Below are 19,100 nucleotides of genomic sequence, written 5' to 3' on the forward strand. Positions count from 1 at the left end.
CTTCAATAGCATGTCACTCCTCATTCTTGATGTAAAAATAAAGAAATTGCGGAACATAAAAATGTGTCAGTTGTCAAGTTTCTTAACAACACTGGTACCACCTCTTCGCCAGTCATAATAAGTAAGTTCCTTGCGCACGCCGAGTAGTCGCCGACATCAGATTTCATCACTGCAAATTTAAAAATAAATTATAATGTAGAAAGTTATAGTGAAATAATTTTGGAATGTTTTAAAATACTTTGGAATAGATGTTGTTTAAAATGTACCAGGAAGACTGAAACGACGGATAACGAGAGTGTGTTAAGTGTGAAATGGGTTTGGAAGTGGAGGACTGAATAATGGTTATACATATAACTCCAGATTTATCAACAAACAAGCTAACCTTCAACTTAAAATTGAAAGATACATAATCTACACCTATGAGAGTTGCTTTTCTTATGAGCCTCTGGGTTGTTTGTGATTAAAATGAAGCTGATAATTTCCAGCTGGAGGTGATGCAACTAACACTCTCTTGTTTTAATTATTGTCGAAACTTTCCAGCACCCAGCCCAGCTATACATAGCGCGAATGCGTGTCACGTACAGTAGATGCCCTCTCAACATAGAATGTGTTGTCTCCTGCATACTCGTCATTTATGGGGCGCCCAGGAAATCTGTTTTATCGGATCACTACACAACAATTCAAGAAAATCGTATTAATGAATTTTATTTACAGAAAATAAATGACAATACTTCAAGAAATACAGATGTGTCGCAGGCATTTGAGACTAATAATTTGATCAGGACAGCTTCGTCCTGGACTAAAGCCTCCTTGATATTCCCCTAGTTCACCATCAAGCTGTTCATGAATTCTGAAATACAGGGCCTTGGAAAATATTTTATAAGTAATATCCAGCAGTGATATACCCCTATAACTATTTGGATCCAATCTATCTCCTTTTTTGTGTAGTGGATGGATTATTGCAACATTCCATTCCTCTGGCAACTTCTCAGTATTCCAAATGTCAGTAAGATGTTTGTGTGAGTTCAGAATAATTTGTACATCTGCATATTTCCAAAGTTCTACCACTAGTTGCTTCTCACCTGCTGCTTTGTAATTTTTTTTTTCTCGCTTCATCTTCTGGTGGCAGAGGAAGAGTTTGATCGTATCTAGAAGTCGTGCGACGTTCTGGCTGATGGCGGTGTTTTGCGGTGTTTGCAGACGACCACGGCGGGGTCGCGCGCCGTGGTGGAGAAGCTGACGTTTGAGAACCACACGGAGTGCCGCTGCGAGGACAAGCTGGACGCCGTGATGCCGCGCGACATGCCAGACACCCAGCGGCCTCTGAGGGGGCCCCACCACCACCACGAGCCGCAACAGCACCACAGCAGGTGAGCACCAGCACCACGCCTGGCGAAGCCGCCGGCGCAACGGGTCCACTGCTCGGTGTCACGCCGAGCGTGACTAGCTTCTCGAGCTGATGTCCTGGTTTCCATTCGCAGTGCCTAATTCGACTGTTTCTCTCGGTACTGATCAGAACTGTTCCCGTTCACGTGATCACTGACATATGCTGAGCACCAATTTGCATTAGAATTAATTATGCCCTCCGGTATGGCAGCCGAAATTAAATAGAGACATGTGATTAGCTGGGAAGGTACATGTGAAAGGCTTATTTCAATAGTGGTGCAAGTCCATTTTTGTTCATCTTGAGATACAGAGTCCTAAAGTTAAATGAGCGCTGAAAAATCTGCAGTTGAGTTACCTGAAATATTGAAGCATATGGCTTCTTGCTAGAGATGAACCTTTCTTTCTGTCTGTTTGGCTCATTAATTTCAGAAGCATTATAGACAGAAAAGTGGAGGTAATGGACTTTTACCACTATTGAAATAAGCCCTTCATATGATGAGAGGGTAAAAAATATTTTTTCTGGCTTTATCTTCATTTTGAGCTATGACAAAAGTATCACTAATGTTTTTGATGTTGGTACTAGGTCTACCTGTACGCAACACTTACACATACACAAATTTAAGGACATTTAAACATGAAATCTATGCAGTGATGAGATAGTAGATGATAGTAGGCGGACAGACACGCAATCTTGTTGCACCGTCAACAATATTTTATGTCAACCAAAGAAACAAGATGTGTACAACGGAAATTCTGGATTCAGTGATGGACCTAACAAGAGCACTAATCGACTGCGGTCGACTATCAATTTTTGTGAAAAGTTCCAAATGTGCCCCGTTTCAAAAGCTTTCGATTGCCGTTAAATAGTGAGTTCTTCCATTACAAAAATAAGTGTGCCAGGATTCCGGTTGATAGGAGATAACTTTACAATAAACTACGTGCGTCTTTGCCTACTGTTATTCCCGAAAACCTCATTTCGAGATCTTGAAAAAACAGTATTACGACTTACTGAAACACACGCTGTAGTTATAAAGGGTAGGTGTGGGAGTGGAAACATGACAAATACATTACCATGCCTAATACTGTTTATGATAATCGTTGCCATTCAAAACAGCTTCCAGTCGTCTCGGAATGGATAAATACAGCTTCCGTGTGGATTTAAAGAGAATTTTTTACCTTTCTTCCTGCGTAATAAAGGTAATTTCAGGGAACGAAGAGCAAGTGGATAGTGATCTCGCACCATTTTCTCCAAAACGGACCGCAGAGGCAGCATAATATTGAAATCTAGCGACTGTGGTGTCCTGGAGATATACGACAGTTCATCGTCGCGCTCACAAAACCTGTCTTGAACGTCGAGAGCTGTGAGAACAGGGACTCTGCGCTCTCGGAACGGAGCATAGCCGTTGCTGAACAAAACATGGTACCGTGAGATGAGCCTGCACAGCTAAAGTAGTCACATAACCCTTGGCTGTAATGTGACATTGTTCAGTAACCATGGAATACCTCGATATGGCTGCGCAACTCATCACGGAAGCCCCGCCATATTTCACTCTTGGAAAGTAAACTAGGCCAGAAGTTGGGAGCAGTGCGAAACAAGACTCATCCTACCAAACGATACTCTTCCATTGCTTCATACCCCTGTTTTTATGGCTTCGGCACCACGTTTTTCTGTTATGGGCATTTGCATAACAGATGTCTGGTTTTGGAATTACCTACTTCAGGAATGCTCCTCATTTTGTTTTGGTGCTGACAGGGCTCGCGAATGAGACATTCATTTCTGCAGTAACTTTGCAGTTGACATCTTACTTTTCGTCACACTCCTCTTCAGTAACCGTCTGTCACGATTACTCAGCACACACTTTCGTTCGCGTTGTGACTTGGTTGACAATGTATTTCCTCTTTCTCTGTTGTTGTTGTTGTTGTGGTCTTCAGTCCTGAGACTGGTTTGATGCAGCTCTCCGTGCTACTCTATCCTGTGCAAGCTTCTTCATCTCCCAGTACCTACTGCAGCCTACATCCTTCTGAATCTGCTTAGTGTATTCATCTCTTGATCTCCCTTTACGATTTTTACCCTCCACGCTGCCCTCCAGTATTAAATTGGTGATCCCTTGATGCCGCGGAACACGTTCTACCAACCGATCCCTTCTTCTAGTCACGTTGTGCCACAAACTCCTCTTCTCCCCAATTCTATTCAGTACCTCCTCATTAGTTATGTGTTCTACCAATCCAATCCTCAGCATTCTTCTGTAGCACCACATATCGAAAGCTTCTATTCTCTTCTTGTCCAAACTATTTATCGACCATGTTTCACTTCCATGCATGGCTACACTCCATAGAAATACTTTCAGAAACGACTTCCTGACACTTAAATCAAAACTCGATGTTACCAAATTTCTCTTCTTCAGAAACGATTTCCTTGCCATTGCCAGTCTACGTTTTATATCCTCTCTACTTCGGTCATCATCAGTTATTTTGCTCACCAAACAGCAAAACTCCTTTACTACTTTAAGTGTCTCATTTCCTAATCTAATTCCCTCAGCATCACCCGATTTAATTCGACTTTATTCCATTATCCTCGTTTTGCTTTTGTTGATGTTCATCTTATATCCTCCTTTCAAGACACTATCCATTCCGTTCAACTGCTCTTCCAAGTCCTTTGCTGTCTCTGACAGAATTACAATGTCATCGGCGAACCTCAAAGTTTTTATTTCTTCTCCATGGATTTTAATACCTACTCCGAATTTTTCTTTTGTTTCCTTCACTGCTTGCTCAATATACAGATTGAATAGCATCGGGGAGAGGCTACAACCACTGCTTCCCTTTCATGCCCCTCGACTCTTATAACTGCCATCTGGTTTCTGTACAAGTTGTAAATAGCCTTTCGCTCCCTGTATTTTACCCCTGCCACCTTCAGAATTTGAAAGAGAGTATTCCAGTCAACATTGTCAAAATCTTTCTCTAAGTCTACAAATGCTAGGAACGTAGGTTTGCCTTTCCTTAATCTATTTTCTAAGATAAGTCGTAGGGTCAGTATTGCCTCACGTGTTCCAACATTTCTACGGAATCCAAAATGACCTTCTCTGTATGTGGTATAAATCTTCGGTACGTTGTCTCCTGAAACACAAACACTTCCGCCATCTTGGAGAGGGAAGCACCCATCATACGAGCAACAACAATTTGACCAGACTAGAATTTACTTAGCTCCGATATAATGCATTCACAACTTACTACACAGAACACTGTTGTGACCACGAGTGACACTTGCACCACATTGAAGCCATTTCGTGGTGAAACACAACATTGCAACCTCCAAGCATGGCTATCACGTGCATTTATGTACAAGCACGCAGTTGTCGCGATGTTTCCATATTTTTTGCAACCCCTATACAAAGACACACAAAAAAACCGATTCTTCGTAGGAACCGACCTTCCATATATGAAACGGCTTCAAACTTCTGATCAATCTGTTAAATATTTGAAGCTAGAAATTTTTCACGAATTGTTTGAAGTTGTCTTTAAAGTTTGTTGAATGTCACTAAAGGCTGTCATTCTCAAACAGTGGATGAGTGTAGTTTGGGCAATTTGCTATATTTCAACAAAAGCGACTTTTTCACGAAATTAAATGATGATGTCGCGTATCATGAACTATGTCTCGTACAGTGATATAGTTTTGCCAACATTTTCGTTGTATATGCGGATACAGTCTGCAAAATGTGTGGAGAATGGACACATTAATAAAGAAATAATAAATTAAAACGTCATAACTGATGTTGCAGTTTTAGTCCATGAACAGTGTCAATGTAAAAAGTGATAAGCGTTTTTCATCATTTTGAAGAGGAGAGGGGGGGGGGGGGGGGTGCGGTGCGGGGATTCAGAGAGATAAGGTTTCGTAAAGGTTTGAAATTATAGGTAGACTTTGTTGCAAGTCTGTAAGTGCTCTTACTGCCAATTAGTGGATGTATTTGAACTTGGTGAATAAAGCTGCCTCACGATATTATGTAAACCCTCGTCGGCAGTTTTGTGAAGACCTCGTCGCTACTGCTGTGTAGTAGCGAGTTGCCACCATCATTTCGGCGTAGCAGGTGTAACGGTGTCTACATTCTGTATTTAATATTTAAAAGATGGGTTCTCCTGCAGAAATCGCATGTGAATGGATTTCGTGGTTTCAGGAGCACCATACAAAACACCAGTATTAGCATTTCAGCAGCACCACGCAAATAGCATCCGGCCAAATACATGGCCGTGAGCTGTGGAGAGACTAGTACTGCTCCACTAAGCCAGTCACTACGACTGAAGAGACCTCGCATACGTTGGAGCACCTCATATATATCCTCAGGGAGTCCCTCCAGGTGTCTTCTTCCTCTGCGACAAGTCTTCTCATTGTTAAGCGTACATTTTGGAGCCAGGTAGTCATAGGGCGTCCTATTCTCTTCTTTCGCTCTGGATCCCATTCCAGGATCAATTTCGGAATTCTGGCTTCCCCCATTCTTCTTACATGGCCGTACCATTGTAATTTCTTTCTATCCACCGCGTAATGTATTCTTTCTCTTACTTCCATTCTCTTTATTATTTCGTCGTTTCTTACTCTCTCTTTTCTAGAAATTCTTGCTGATCTCATCCAGAATTCTGTTTCTACTGCTTGCACTTGTTTAGGTGTTTCAAATTTGTAGTCCAAGTCTCCACTTCGTACATAACTACGCTCTCTAGTATCGATCTGCATATGATTTTTTTTTTGGTTCGGTTTATTACATTTCTGCTCCATAACCTTGAGTTCAGCATCCCAATGACCTTCCTTCCACTGCTAATTATTTTACTAATTTCTACCTCTGATTTTCCCCGCAACTCTAAAATGGATCCCAAATAATAGAAGGTATTGACCTTCTTAATTTTCTTTCCCTCTGTGTATAAGTCATCTGCATCATTAGTGAAGTATTCTGTTTTCTGGTAATTAATCTTCAATCCCCGGTTTCTATATTCCATTGCTAATTGGTTACACATATCATTTGCATCCTCCCCCTATTATACTATAACTACTTGATCATCAGAAAATAGCAGGTGATGTAAATAAACTCCACTTTAATTTCTAGCCCCATCCCATTCCATTTACGATACCATATCTTTAGACCAATATCTATAGATTTTAAATAATGTTGGTGACGTGGGGCAACCTTGTAACAGGCCCTTGCTTATTCTAAATTTTTCTGAAAGTGTACTACCAATTTTTACTTGACATATCTTATCTTTATACATTCCCTGTATTATTTTGATTAAAGGAACATTTTGTTTGCCACATGTAATGATCTCCAAAGTAGTTTTCTATGGACAGTATCATTTGCTTTTTCTAAATCTATAAAAATTAATCCTATGTTTTTTGGTTTTTACCTATGTTTTCTAAGATCTATCGTAATGTGAAAATATGGTCTTCGCATGATCGATCAGCTGCGAAGCCACATTCTTCGTCCTGTTTTTAAAGTTTATGTCCAGCTTATTTTCAATCATTTTCCCAAAAATTGTCATTAATGTGTTTATAACACAAACTCCTCGATAGTTCGACCAGCTTTTGCGATCCCCTTTCTTAAATATATTATTAATATAGCCCAGCTTCATTTCCTTGGATACTGAATCTCAGTGTAATATTTTATTTAATAACCGTGTTATTAGCTACACCATTTTGTCACCACCATATTTTAAGAGCTGCAGATTGATATTGCCTGGTCCAGGTGATTTACCATTCTTCCCTTTTCTTACTACCTTCCTCACATCGCTTTCTAAAACTTGGATCTCCTCCCCTTCCTGCTCCTCTTCTTCCACTGATCCTTCCTCCAGATACTCTTATCCACCCTCATTTAATAATTTCCGAAAATATTCTTCCCATTCTTTTGGTGTTATCAGTTGAAGATTGGTTTTGGCTTTTGTCTCTTGTCGAAGTCATTTTAATACTGACCACACTTCTTTCGCTCTCCCAAATGGTTCAAATGGCTCTGAGCCCTATGGAACTTAACTGCTGAGGTCACCAGTCCCCTAGAACGTAGAACTACTTAAACCTGACTAACCTATGGACGTCACACACATCCATGCGCGAGGCAGGATTCGAACCTGTGACCGTAGCGGTCGCGCGGTTCCAGACGGAAGTGCCTAGAACCGCTCGGCCACAGCGGCCGGCCTCTCCCAAATCCTAATTTGCTATTGACATTGGCACATGTCCTTTCCCTTGCTTCATTCTTTGCTATTCTTATTTTTTTCCTTGTAGACTGTTCTTGTTACTTCCGATTTATCATTCAACCACCGGCTGGATGCTTTCCACTATTCTTTAACTGCCACTTCTATTGCCTCCAACCACCATTCTGGTGTACGGTTGTGGCTGTTTCCTCTTTTGCCCAGCACCTTTGTTGCAATACTTGGATTTTATGTAATCTTACATTTCTTCTGCACTTTCTTCAAATGATTCTTCCAATGATTTTTTCCATCAAGGCAGCAAAGAATGTTCGTGTAGCTTCATCTTCTAGGCTGTCAATATTGAAGTATATAGTTTGAGATTTCTCAGCACAGTTCGTATTAATGTTGTTAGAATCATTCTTTGCATTCTTCCATTGGCAAAAACTCTTCATTTTTACTAAATAACGGTCTGATCCACACTGGGCTTCTCTATAAGACCTAACATCTGCTGCCCTGAAACTACTTGTCTGTCTAATGATAATGTAATCTGTTATAGAATGAAGTTCTCTGGTATTCTGCTGCCATGTATATTTATGAATATCCTTATGTTTAAAAAAATGTTTTGATAAATTTCATATCAAACTGTTCGCAAATTTCAATCAGTCGTTCTTCATTGTCATTATATTATGTCTCCCCATGTTTTACCACTATCAGACATGGTTCTCTAATTCCTACTCTTCCGTTCATATCCCCCATGATAACCAGTTCCTTCCTCCTTCGGATTTTTTTCTGTAGTCTCCCTGAAGATTGTCCAGAAAGTATCTTTCTCCTGGTCTCTTGCATCATTCGTGGGTGTATATACACCAATAATTACAACTTCTCTGACAAATAGTCTTTTCTTTCACACTAATACATTCATTAATAAATTTCCAATCTGTCGTTCTCTTTTTCCATGCTTTTTTTTTATCGTGATGGAGACTCCTGCTTTGGCTCTTACCTCTTTGGACACTACACTCTAAATATGTACATAATTAACAAGTTGTTCTTCTCCTTTGCCTTTCCTCTTCGTCTCACAGAGAGCACGATAACATTCATTTTGAGACTGTCAAGGTCTTCGCGTGATCTACCAGCTGCGAAGCCACATTCTTCATCCTCGTTTTTAAAATTTATGTCCAGCTTATTTTTAATCATTTTCCCAAAAATTGTCATTAATGTGTTTATAACACAAACTCCCCAATAGTTCGAGCAGCTTTTGCGATCCCCTTTCTTAAATATATTATTAATATAGCCCAGCTGTTGGTAATATATTCAGTTTTATGGACATACCTTGCACATTCCAGCATCCAAATGTCATTTTCCTTTTTCCTTCGCCATTTCATTACTTGCACACGCGGATATAGATGTTCTTAGTGACATTTAAGTCCAAATTAATTCGAATATATCGCAAAGAACGCAGTAGACCTTTCCATTAACCTTTAGAAACAAGTAAAACCATACAGATTTATCTGTATTGACAAAAAAGAAACGAGAAATCATATCCCTCGCGCGTGCTTGTACAAAAAATGTTAAAAATGTGTGTCATGGCGACGCTGCATAATAATCACGTATGATCTGAAGATGCTCTTTTATAAGATCATCTAAAAATTAAAAATTAAAACAAATGCGATCAAGACTGTGTTTATCAAAATAAACAATAAATATTGTTAACATCACAGAAAAACATTTGCCCATAAGTCTTCGTTACAAAAGACATACTACAAAGCTCTGCATACTGACTGATATCGCGACCATTGAGTTCTACATAGCAATTTATACTTTTGCAAAACGCTCCTGAAGCTATTTGTTCGAGTTTGTGACCACCATAACATCGGATTTTTACAGAGAGGAAGAGTGTGGGCAAACTTCTGTCAATTTTATACATACAAAAATCTGAGAATAGCTGTAGTAATAAGTATTTGATATTCTTGTAAAATAAAATTGTAAAATTTCAAGAAATGCCATGTGATAAGGTCTGTTTACATCGACATTTCGTATCATAATAAACCGTTTTTTGCAGAAACTGAATATGTTTTTCAAAAAGATAATAATAGTTCTTTCAAAGTTTCATTTATCGTCACATACATTAAATTCGGAAAATAATCAAGTCCACACGCTATTAGTTATAAATGATATAAAACAAAAAGAAATGACAATTTTTGTAGGGACAAAATTTGTTTGTAAAGTGAAATCTACAGCATGCCCACGTTTCTGTACTATAACCTGTTCACGTCATAGTTCCCAAAAATGTTTAATAATATTATAGACGAATTTGGAAAAGAGTATAATTTCAGTAATAATTGAGAGCATAGTGTACTTGCGTAAAGACCATGAATTTCGTACTTTACTACCGAAACCACAACGAATATTGCCAAATCCAATAATCTTGGTTTATTATAGAGTGGAAGCGGATCACATAAGGGCCTGGAAGTTGCAATATCACTTTATTCACTTACGTGTTATTTCACTGAATAGACAACCGCATCTGTGTCAATTACTCAAAAACAGTCTTAATCGCATTTATTTTTATTATACCGCCAACCGGCTTCAACCCGACGTAGGGGTCATCTTCTGAGCGTTTACACTGTGAAATTACAGATATCCGTCAGAAAGACTCCATTTACAACAGCTAAAATTGCGTAAATTTAAAATATGTTACCCATTGGTCGACTGCTGGTGGTGTCACTCCTGTCTACATAACGGCTGGAAACTATGCGACACTAACCCTTCGTATGGGCTTAAACAGCGTGCTGAGGTCACGTGAATAAACGGCAACACCCCCAGCGGCGACCAACGGAATTTAATACGGTTTATTATATGTAATTACTAGTCACTTGGTTTAACATAAATTTAAGTGACAGTAAATAACAGAAAACGGAACCATTCAATTTAAAAAAAGTTACAATTATAGTGTTAATTATAAAATAATAACAAATGTTCCCTAGTGAACTCGTAAAATTCGTAAAAGTATATTACATTATGTGCCATAATATAAAATAAAACAATTTGTCACACACAAAAACTGCTGTCGTCTTGTATTATAATATATCTATTCGTACATTTACGTAGAAAACATTTGAGTCAATTTACTGATATTCGCTTTATAATCCATGGCAACGACGTCCTCACCACGAGGAGTAGAGGGCATTGTAGTCCTTCCATATTAGCCATTTTAGTAAATTGACTCAAATGTTTTCTACGTAAATGTACGAATAGATATATTATAATACAAGACGACAGCAGTTTTCGTGTGCCACAAATTTTTTTACTTTATATTATTCCACAGAATGTAATATACTTTTACGAATTTTACGAGTTTACTACGGAACATTTGTTATTATTTTATAATTAACACTATAATTGTAACTCTTTTTAAATGGAATGGTTCCGTTTTCTGTTATTTACTGTCACTTAAATTTATGTTAAACCAAGGTGACTAGTAATTACACATAATAAACTGTATTAAATTCCGTTGATCGCCGCTGGGGTTGTTGCCGTCCATTCACGTGATCTCAGTACGCTATTTAAGCCCACACGAAGGGTTAGACTCGCATAGTTTCATGCCGTGATGTAGACAGGAGTGACACCACCAGCAGTCGACCAATGGGTAACATATTTTAAATTTACGTAATTTTAGCTGTTGTGTAATGGAGTCTTTCTGACGAATATCCATAATTTCACAGTGTAAACGCCCAGAAGATGATCCCTACGTTGGGTTGAAACCGGTTGGCGGTATCTACATCTAAATCTACATGATTACTCTGCAATTCACATTTAAGTGCTTGGCAGAGGGTTCATCGAACCACAATCATACTATCTCCCTACCATTCCACTCCCGAACAGCGCGCGGGAAAAACGAACTCCTAAACCTTTATGTTCGAGCTCTGACTTCTCTTATTTTATTTTGATGATCACTCCTACCTATGTAGGTTGGTCTCAACAAAATATTTTCGCATTCGGAAGAGAAAGTTGGTGACTGAAATTTCGTAAATAGATCTCGCCGCGACGAAAAACGTCTTTGCTTTAATGACTTCCATTCCAACTAGCGTATCATATCTGCCACACTCTCTCCCCTATTACGTGATAATACAAAACGAGCTGCCCTTTTTTTGCACCCTTTCGATGTCCTCCGTCAATCCCAACTGGTAAGGATCCCACACCGCGCAGTAATATTCTAACAGAGGACGAACGAGTGTAGTGTAAGCTGTCTCTTTAGTGGACTTGTTGCATCTTCTAAGTGTCCTGCCAATGAAACGCAACCTTTGGCTCGCCTTTCCAACTGAAGTTGTTCGTAATTTTAACACCCAGGTACTTAGTTGAATTTACAGCCTTGAGAATAGTACTATTTATCGAGTAATCGAATTCCAACGGATTTCTCTTGGAACTCATGTGGATCACCTCACACTTTTCGTTATTTAGCGTCAACTGCCACCTGCCACACCATACAGCAGTCTTTTCTAAATCGCTTTGAAACTGATACTAGTCTTCGGATGACCTTACTAGACGGTAAATTACAGCAGCATCTGCGAACAACATAAGAGAACTGCTCAGATTGTCACCCAGGTCATTTATATAGATCAGGAACAGCAGAGGTCCCAGGACGCTTCCCTGGGGAACACCTGATATCACTTCAGTTTTACTCGATGATTTGCCGTCTATTACTACGAACTTCCTGACAGGAATAATAAATGCGATTAAGACTGTTTTCGAATAATTGATTAATCGTACTAATTGCTGCTTCATCTGCACAACTATGTTGTCCAACAATCTATGCACCTGTGTGACTTGCGGCCGGCGTCGCGCCGTGTTGCAGCCACGCTGGCGGCTGCCGGTGCCCCAGCGCCTTCTCCGCGCGCCGTCTGCACGGCGGCGCCAGCTGCCGCTGCGAGTGCTTCGGTCACCACGCCGGCTGCGCCCGCCTGCGCCGCGGCAAGGACTACTTCTCCACCAGGGACAAGTAGTGAGTACCCGCCACTAGTGACTCCGACCTCAAGTAGACAGTCATCGAGGATCAGGTCTGGGACCCAGAAAGAGTGTACAGGAGAGTGTAGCATGTTTTGAAACTTCCTCACTGATTAAAACAATGGACGGTATCGAGTCTCAAATCCACAACCTTGCCCTTCGGGGGCACTTCTTTTTCCGACTGAGTCATCCAGCCACGATTTGCGGATCGTCCTCGGCGGTACCTCTCTCCTACTGTCCAAGCTTTGAAAGCTAATGTTCCAGGTTCGGGTCTCGGATTCATCTTATTTGGTCACGACTTACTCAATAACATGGACAAGTACTACCTGGCGTAGAGTATCTGGCGTTAAATTTATTTAATGCCTTCACAATTTTCCCCGCCTTAAAAGTGGAAATTTGTGTAGTTTGCCAATAGCTTCGATTTCAGAAGGTTTTTAGCGTGTAACTGTTTTTTTTTTTAAATAATACTTCTCGTTAATTTGATTTTTGTTACTGATTCTTCATATGTAATAAAGTAATAATGCGCAAAGACTATTAAATACATTATAGACAAAATTTACTCGACTGAAAAACCTTTACATTTGAATACAATATTTGTTACTAGGTTCGTGGTCATTGCGTACCTTGGAACACTTTTTCACATTTGGAAGAACCTTGCTTTTCGGGAGTAAATTTTGTAATTTCAGAAAAAAACTATAAGACATAAAGTATGCTGTGTTGGCAGAAGAGCCAACTCCGTGTTGCTAGTGGAGGCCGAAATGCACGCGTTTAAATACACGCAGACTGGCGTGAGGTCTGGAACAGGACAATCTCTTGAGAATTGCAATAAAGTACGAAAATCTTGTAATACTTAACTTTAATCCATAATTGGAGAACATCGCTCTTGATGATACAAAAGTATATATAATCTCAATATAAACTGGTAAGGGCGCCTTGCTAGGTCGTAGCAAATGACGTAGCTGAAGGCTATGCTAACTATCGTCTCGGCAAATGAGAGCGTATTTGTCAGTGTAGCATCGCTAGCAAAGTCCGCTGTACAACTGGGGCGAGTGCCAGGACGTCTCTCTAGACCTGCCGTGTGGTGGCGCTCGGTCTGCAATCACTGACAGTGGCGACACGCGGGTCCGACGTATACTAACGGACCGCGGCCGATTTAAAGGCTACCACCTAGCAAGTGTGGTGTCTGGCGGTGACACCACAAAGTAAATGCTATGATTAGAAATATGTTTTAAACTTGTATTAGAGTGCTGGCTGGCTACAGATGAAAGCCTGAAAAAGTGTTTCACGGTACAATACTCTCCCTTACACTGCGAGTAATGGGTGTAAATGCAGGCCGTTCTGTTGGTGAGGGAGGACCGTGTACTGAACACCGTGACATCAGTGTTTACTTCTTTTGCAGCCCAATCATTATGACTGACAAGAGCAAACCGTTAATACTTATTTTCCCTTGGGCAGGAAGTCAGGTACTGAAGTGGAAATGGGTAGGTGCAAAAAGGATTATACTGCGTCGTTCACGTCGCGGTCCAGTTAAAGTTGTGAAGTTTGTAATGTGTCGGTGGGAAGACTGTTCGACAAAGAGAAAAAGCAAGCAAACGCTGATGTGTGTACATGTCAAGGTACCGTATATAAAAACACCTGCACTTGTACTCGTTACTCGCTCTATACACGGTGGTCCATCTGAAGTTTCGGATGAGATTATCTCGAAAACTATACATCGGGTAAAAAAAGTGGGTAATACAAGTTCGTAAGCTCAAAGGGGGACATCAAAGGAAACCACACGTGATCCGCAGCTCCTGCCCCCTTGGGTGGGGAACGGGGCAACTTTTAATCTTAAATGGAAACCTCCATTTTGTATTGCAGATTCGGATTCTCCATAAAAAAATAATCAAGTTTTGTCTGAAACATTTTTTTAAACCACTGACAGATGGCGCTGAAATCGAGAAAAAAATTGGGGAAGAACTCCGATTTATTTACAATGATCCGAGAAGGACGCATCAAATCGATACAAAATGTGCACCAGTTCTTTCATTACGCGAAATTAAGCTATTTTCTTACAAAATATATCCTACCCGCCACAGTTTTTGATGGAGGGAGGTGGAATGGTGTTAAAATCTCGTTAGGGAACTCTTCACAATTGCGTTACTCGCCCGACCGTGGCCGAACTGCGAACTATGGCTCAGTATAAAGGTCCGTGCAATGCGATCAGACGTCACTTCACTTTCAGATTGTGAACCGTAAACATCAACTGACGGAAGCAAATTATTCTTTAACGAAACGTGGCTCACTATCCTGCTACAAAGATTGTTGATACGATGTTAATTTTAGGTGAATGCCATAACAATTACGCTGCAGCTGCGCAATTGTACGCGGATCGTTTCCAAAACAGATTACATACAAGCGAAAACATTAATCGAAATTGCACTCAATGAGCTCGAAATGGATACATGCACTGTCCACCTCGACATCGCCTATACAATGAAAATGTCGCTCGTACCCTTACCGTTCTCGCCTGTCTTCAACTGGATCCAGAAATTAGTAGTCGTCCAAAAAAATGGTTCAAATGGTTCTGAGCACTATGCGACTTAACTTCTGAGGTCATCAGTCGCCTAGAACTTAGAACTAATTAAACCTAACTAACCTAAGGACATCACACACATCCATGCCCGAGGCAGGATTCGAACCTGCGACCGTAGCGGTCACGCGGTTCCAGACTGAAGCGTCTCAACCGCGCGGCCACACTGGCCGGCAGTAGTCGTCCAATTCAGAGACAAACTGGAATACCGAAATCAACTGTTTCGAGGATTTTGAAGGCACTTAAATATCATGCGTATCATATCACACTGACACAGGCATTAACGCCGAAACATATCCAAATACTCGTGCATTTCTGCGAATGGGCCTTGGAAATGATAAGAGGTGACAATCATTTTTTTAGATACGTTATGTTCACCGATGAAGCCACATTCAAAAACAATGGCGAATTGAATAGTCATGTTTGTCATTATTGGTCCCATGTCAATCCACACTGGCACAGACCCGTTGACAATCAACACAAATGGTCGTCAATGGTATGGTGTGGAATTTTAAACGGTTACTTGATAGGACTGTATATTTTGACCGAAATGTTACTGGGGAATCTTATTTACAACTTCTCCGCAATGATTTGTTGGAGCTAATGGAAGATGTTGGTTTAGAATCTAGGCAACGAATGTGGTTCCAACATGACGGAGTAGTTCCCCATTATGTTTTAATGTGCGGAGCCTTTTAAATTTTCGGTACCGTGGTCGGTGGATAGGACGCGGCGGACCAATTCAGTGGCCTCCACGTTCACCAGACCTAACATCTCCTGATTTTTTTTTTGTGGGGTTATTTAAAAAATATTGTTTATGAAAGAGAGCCCACAACCCAAAACGATATGGACCAACGCATTCGAAGAGCTTGTGCAGCCATACCACGGGATGTGCTGCTCAAAACTGTGGAAAACTTTCGCAGACGATTGACTTTACGCATTGAAGCAAATGGGAATAATTTTGAACAATTACTTCGTGGCTAATTTCAATAATTAACAACCCCAAATTGTGAAAGGCAAGGGGACTGACACTAATAAAGCACCCCAACATGTGAGACACAAGGGGACTTACACTAATGAAGCACCCCATGGCAACATCGTTCTTCTACGTCCATGTCGTTGTTCCTGGGTATTGCTAAATGTAGGATACAGCATATTTTATACAAAACTAGCTTAACTAGGCTTAAGGAAGGAATTGGTGCAAATTTTTTATCGATTTGATGCGTTTTTCTCGCATAATTCTAAAGAAATCGGAGTTCTTCCCGGCCGGCCGCTGTGGCCGAGCGGTTCTAGGCGCTTCAGTCCGGAACCGCGCTGCTGCTACGGTCGCAGGTTCGAATCCTGTCTCGGGCATGGATGCGTGATATGCTTAGGTTAGTTAGGTTTACGTTGTTCTAAATTTAGGGTACTGATGACCTCAGATGTTAAGTCCCATAGTGCCTAGAGCCATTTGAATAATTTTTGAGAGTTCGTACCCAATTTTACTTTTTTTCGATTTTAGCGCCATCTCTCATACAACAATCTCTGGAGTGGGATAGTGATCCATATTTCGCTAAAGAATAACTTACTTTCGTCAATTGATGTTTACGGTTCACAATCTGAAAGTGAACTGACGTGGTTCAAATGGCTCTGAGCACTATGGGACTCAACTCCTGTGGTCATCAGTCCCCTAGAACTTAGAACTACTTAAACCTAACTAACCTAAGGACATCACACACATCCATGCCCGAGGCAGGATTCGAACCTGCGACCGTAGCAGTCGCACGGTTCCGGACTGCGCGCCTAGAACGGCGAGACCACAGCGGCCGGCTGATAGCATTGCGCCGACCTTTATACGGAGCCACAGTTCGCAGTTTGGCCACGGTAGTGCCACAGTCGGGTGAGTAATGCAGGGTGCAATTTGTGCTTTTACCAGTGGGGGGGGGGGATGTCTTAGGGGGTTAGTAGAATTATATATGTTACTAGCTTGGACCGTGGCGTTACGCATGGTTAAACAGCTATTTATAAATAGATGTTAATGCCGATACTCACTGTTCACGCGTATGCACTATCAGAAAAGCCATCCCTTGTTATACCTTTAAAAGTACATAATAGGTAAAGCTTATTTACAAAATCATCTATATACAGGTATACGAGGGGAATTCTGATGATAGAAAACTGAAACATATTAATAATATTAATAGTAAGACTTATTAAAAACTTTCAGTGTTCGACTCCACAAATTTAAATTATATGTTTTACTCCAGTGCGTGGGAAATAAACATCCCAGCTTGGGATGCATAAACTAAAACCAGAGGAGGGGATGGTCTGATGCAGAGGGGGGGAAATTTCCCCCATCCTCCCCTGCAAATCGCACACTGGAGTAATGCAATTGTGAAGAGTTCCCTAACGAGATTTTAATACCATTCCGCCTCCCTCCATCAAAAACTGTGGCGGGTAGGATATATTTTGTAAAAAAAAATAAAAAAAAGCTTAATTTCGCGTAATGAAAGAATTGGTGCACATTTTGTATCGATTTGATGCGTCATTCTTGGATCATTCTAAATAAATCGGAGTTCTTCCCCAGTTTTAATTTTTCTCGATTTCAGCGCCATCTGCCAGTGGTTTAAAAAAATGTTTAAGACAAAACTTGATTACTTTTTTATGGAGAATCCGAATCTGCAATAAAAAAATGGGTGTTTCCATTTAACACTTAAAAGTTGCCACCCGCCCCACCCAAGGGGGTGGGGGCTGGAGGTCACGTGTAGTATAATTTGATGTCCCCCTTTGAGCTTACCAAGTTCTCTTACTCACTATTTTTACCCGATGTATAGTTTTCGAGATAATCTCATCCGATTGGTTGGTTGGTTTTGGGAAGGAGACCAGACAGGGAGGTCATCGGTCTGATCGGATGAGGGAAGGATGGGGAAGGAAGTCGGCCGTGCCCTTTGAAAGGAACCATCCCGGCATTTGCCTGGAGCGATTTAGGGAAATCATGGAAAACCTAAATCAGGATGGCCGGACGCGGGATTGAACCGTCGTCCTCCCGAATGCGAGTCCAGTGTCTAACCACTGCGCCACCTCGCTCGGTAATCTCATCCGTAACTTCAGATGGACCACCCTGTATATTTCTGGATTCTGATGGAGTAAATTAGTAATAATGAAAGATCTAAACAGACGCGTGCGTTGTTTCAGCTGCATCCAGAGCGGAGAGTGCGCCTACCCGGACTGCGAGTACGGGCCTTACATCCGCAAGGCCGGCCGCTGTCCGCGCAAGAGGGAGCGGCTGTCTGCGTGGGACAAGGCGAGACACTGAGCGGCCTGCTGAAGAGGGGTCCAGGCGGAGGCATCGAAACGTCGCGTCGCCGTGACGACTCGACACCAGCGGTGGTCAACTCTCAGCTCAGCTGTTGCCGGCCAGCGGTAGTCCACGAGAGCTAGACGTACCACGCTTTCATCAGCGACCACTCTCCAAAACTACACTAACCACGCCGTACCGCATCCTCCCGTCTTTAGCCTGTCGCTCACTCTCGTGACAAGTGTCGCGTAATGGTAATTCCGACTTCGTGCAGATTAAGTTGTGTCCTATTGCGGTTGATGAGTTGCTGTCAGAGTTGGTCAGTGTGTCAGTCGTTTCAGGGTGTAGATGTATTTATCGGGATATATGCCGTCAGTAAATAACAACAACAATCATATCGAGCTATTCAGTGCCAGATTTCTGGTAGGAAATTACGTAAGTAGCTGTGGGTAATTAAAATGTTCGTGGTGAGTAATGGACGCATCACGTCATAAAGGAAACTCACAAATCATCTTACTGTCTTCACTGGTTACACTCAGTATGTTTAAGAGTAATGTCTTCCCGTTTCCACTTCCATCTTACTGTCCCCCAGCTAGTAAGTGCATCAGCTGGTTCGGCGCTACAGTCTGAACTACCGATATTGCCCCCAACTTAACAGTGTAAAGACTTGTCTGCCACAGTATCTTCGCTAATCCTATTGCGCTTGGGGTCAAG

The 19,100-nt window shown here is 41.2% G+C and overlaps 1 protein-coding gene across 1 annotated transcript in view; it reads left to right on the forward strand.

Annotated features, from left to right (window-relative positions):
- The window catches only part of LOC124802915, a 647,078-nt gene extending 628,476 nt beyond the window's left edge, over positions 1-18,602 (forward strand). Inside the window, exons 4-6 of the mRNA XM_047263984.1 lie at positions 1,201-1,370; positions 12,392-12,538; positions 18,284-18,602. Coding sequence (XP_047119940.1) covers positions 1,201-1,370; positions 12,392-12,538; positions 18,284-18,404 — 438 coding nt within the window. The 3' untranslated portion in view covers positions 18,405-18,602. The remainder of the gene's footprint in view (positions 1-1,200; positions 1,371-12,391; positions 12,539-18,283) is intronic.
- Positions 18,603-19,100: the final 498 nt, after the last annotated feature.

Source organism: Schistocerca piceifrons, chromosome 6 (assembly GCF_021461385.2).
Source record: "Schistocerca piceifrons isolate TAMUIC-IGC-003096 chromosome 6, iqSchPice1.1, whole genome shotgun sequence".
NCBI lineage: Eukaryota > Metazoa > Arthropoda > Insecta > Orthoptera > Acrididae > Schistocerca > Schistocerca piceifrons.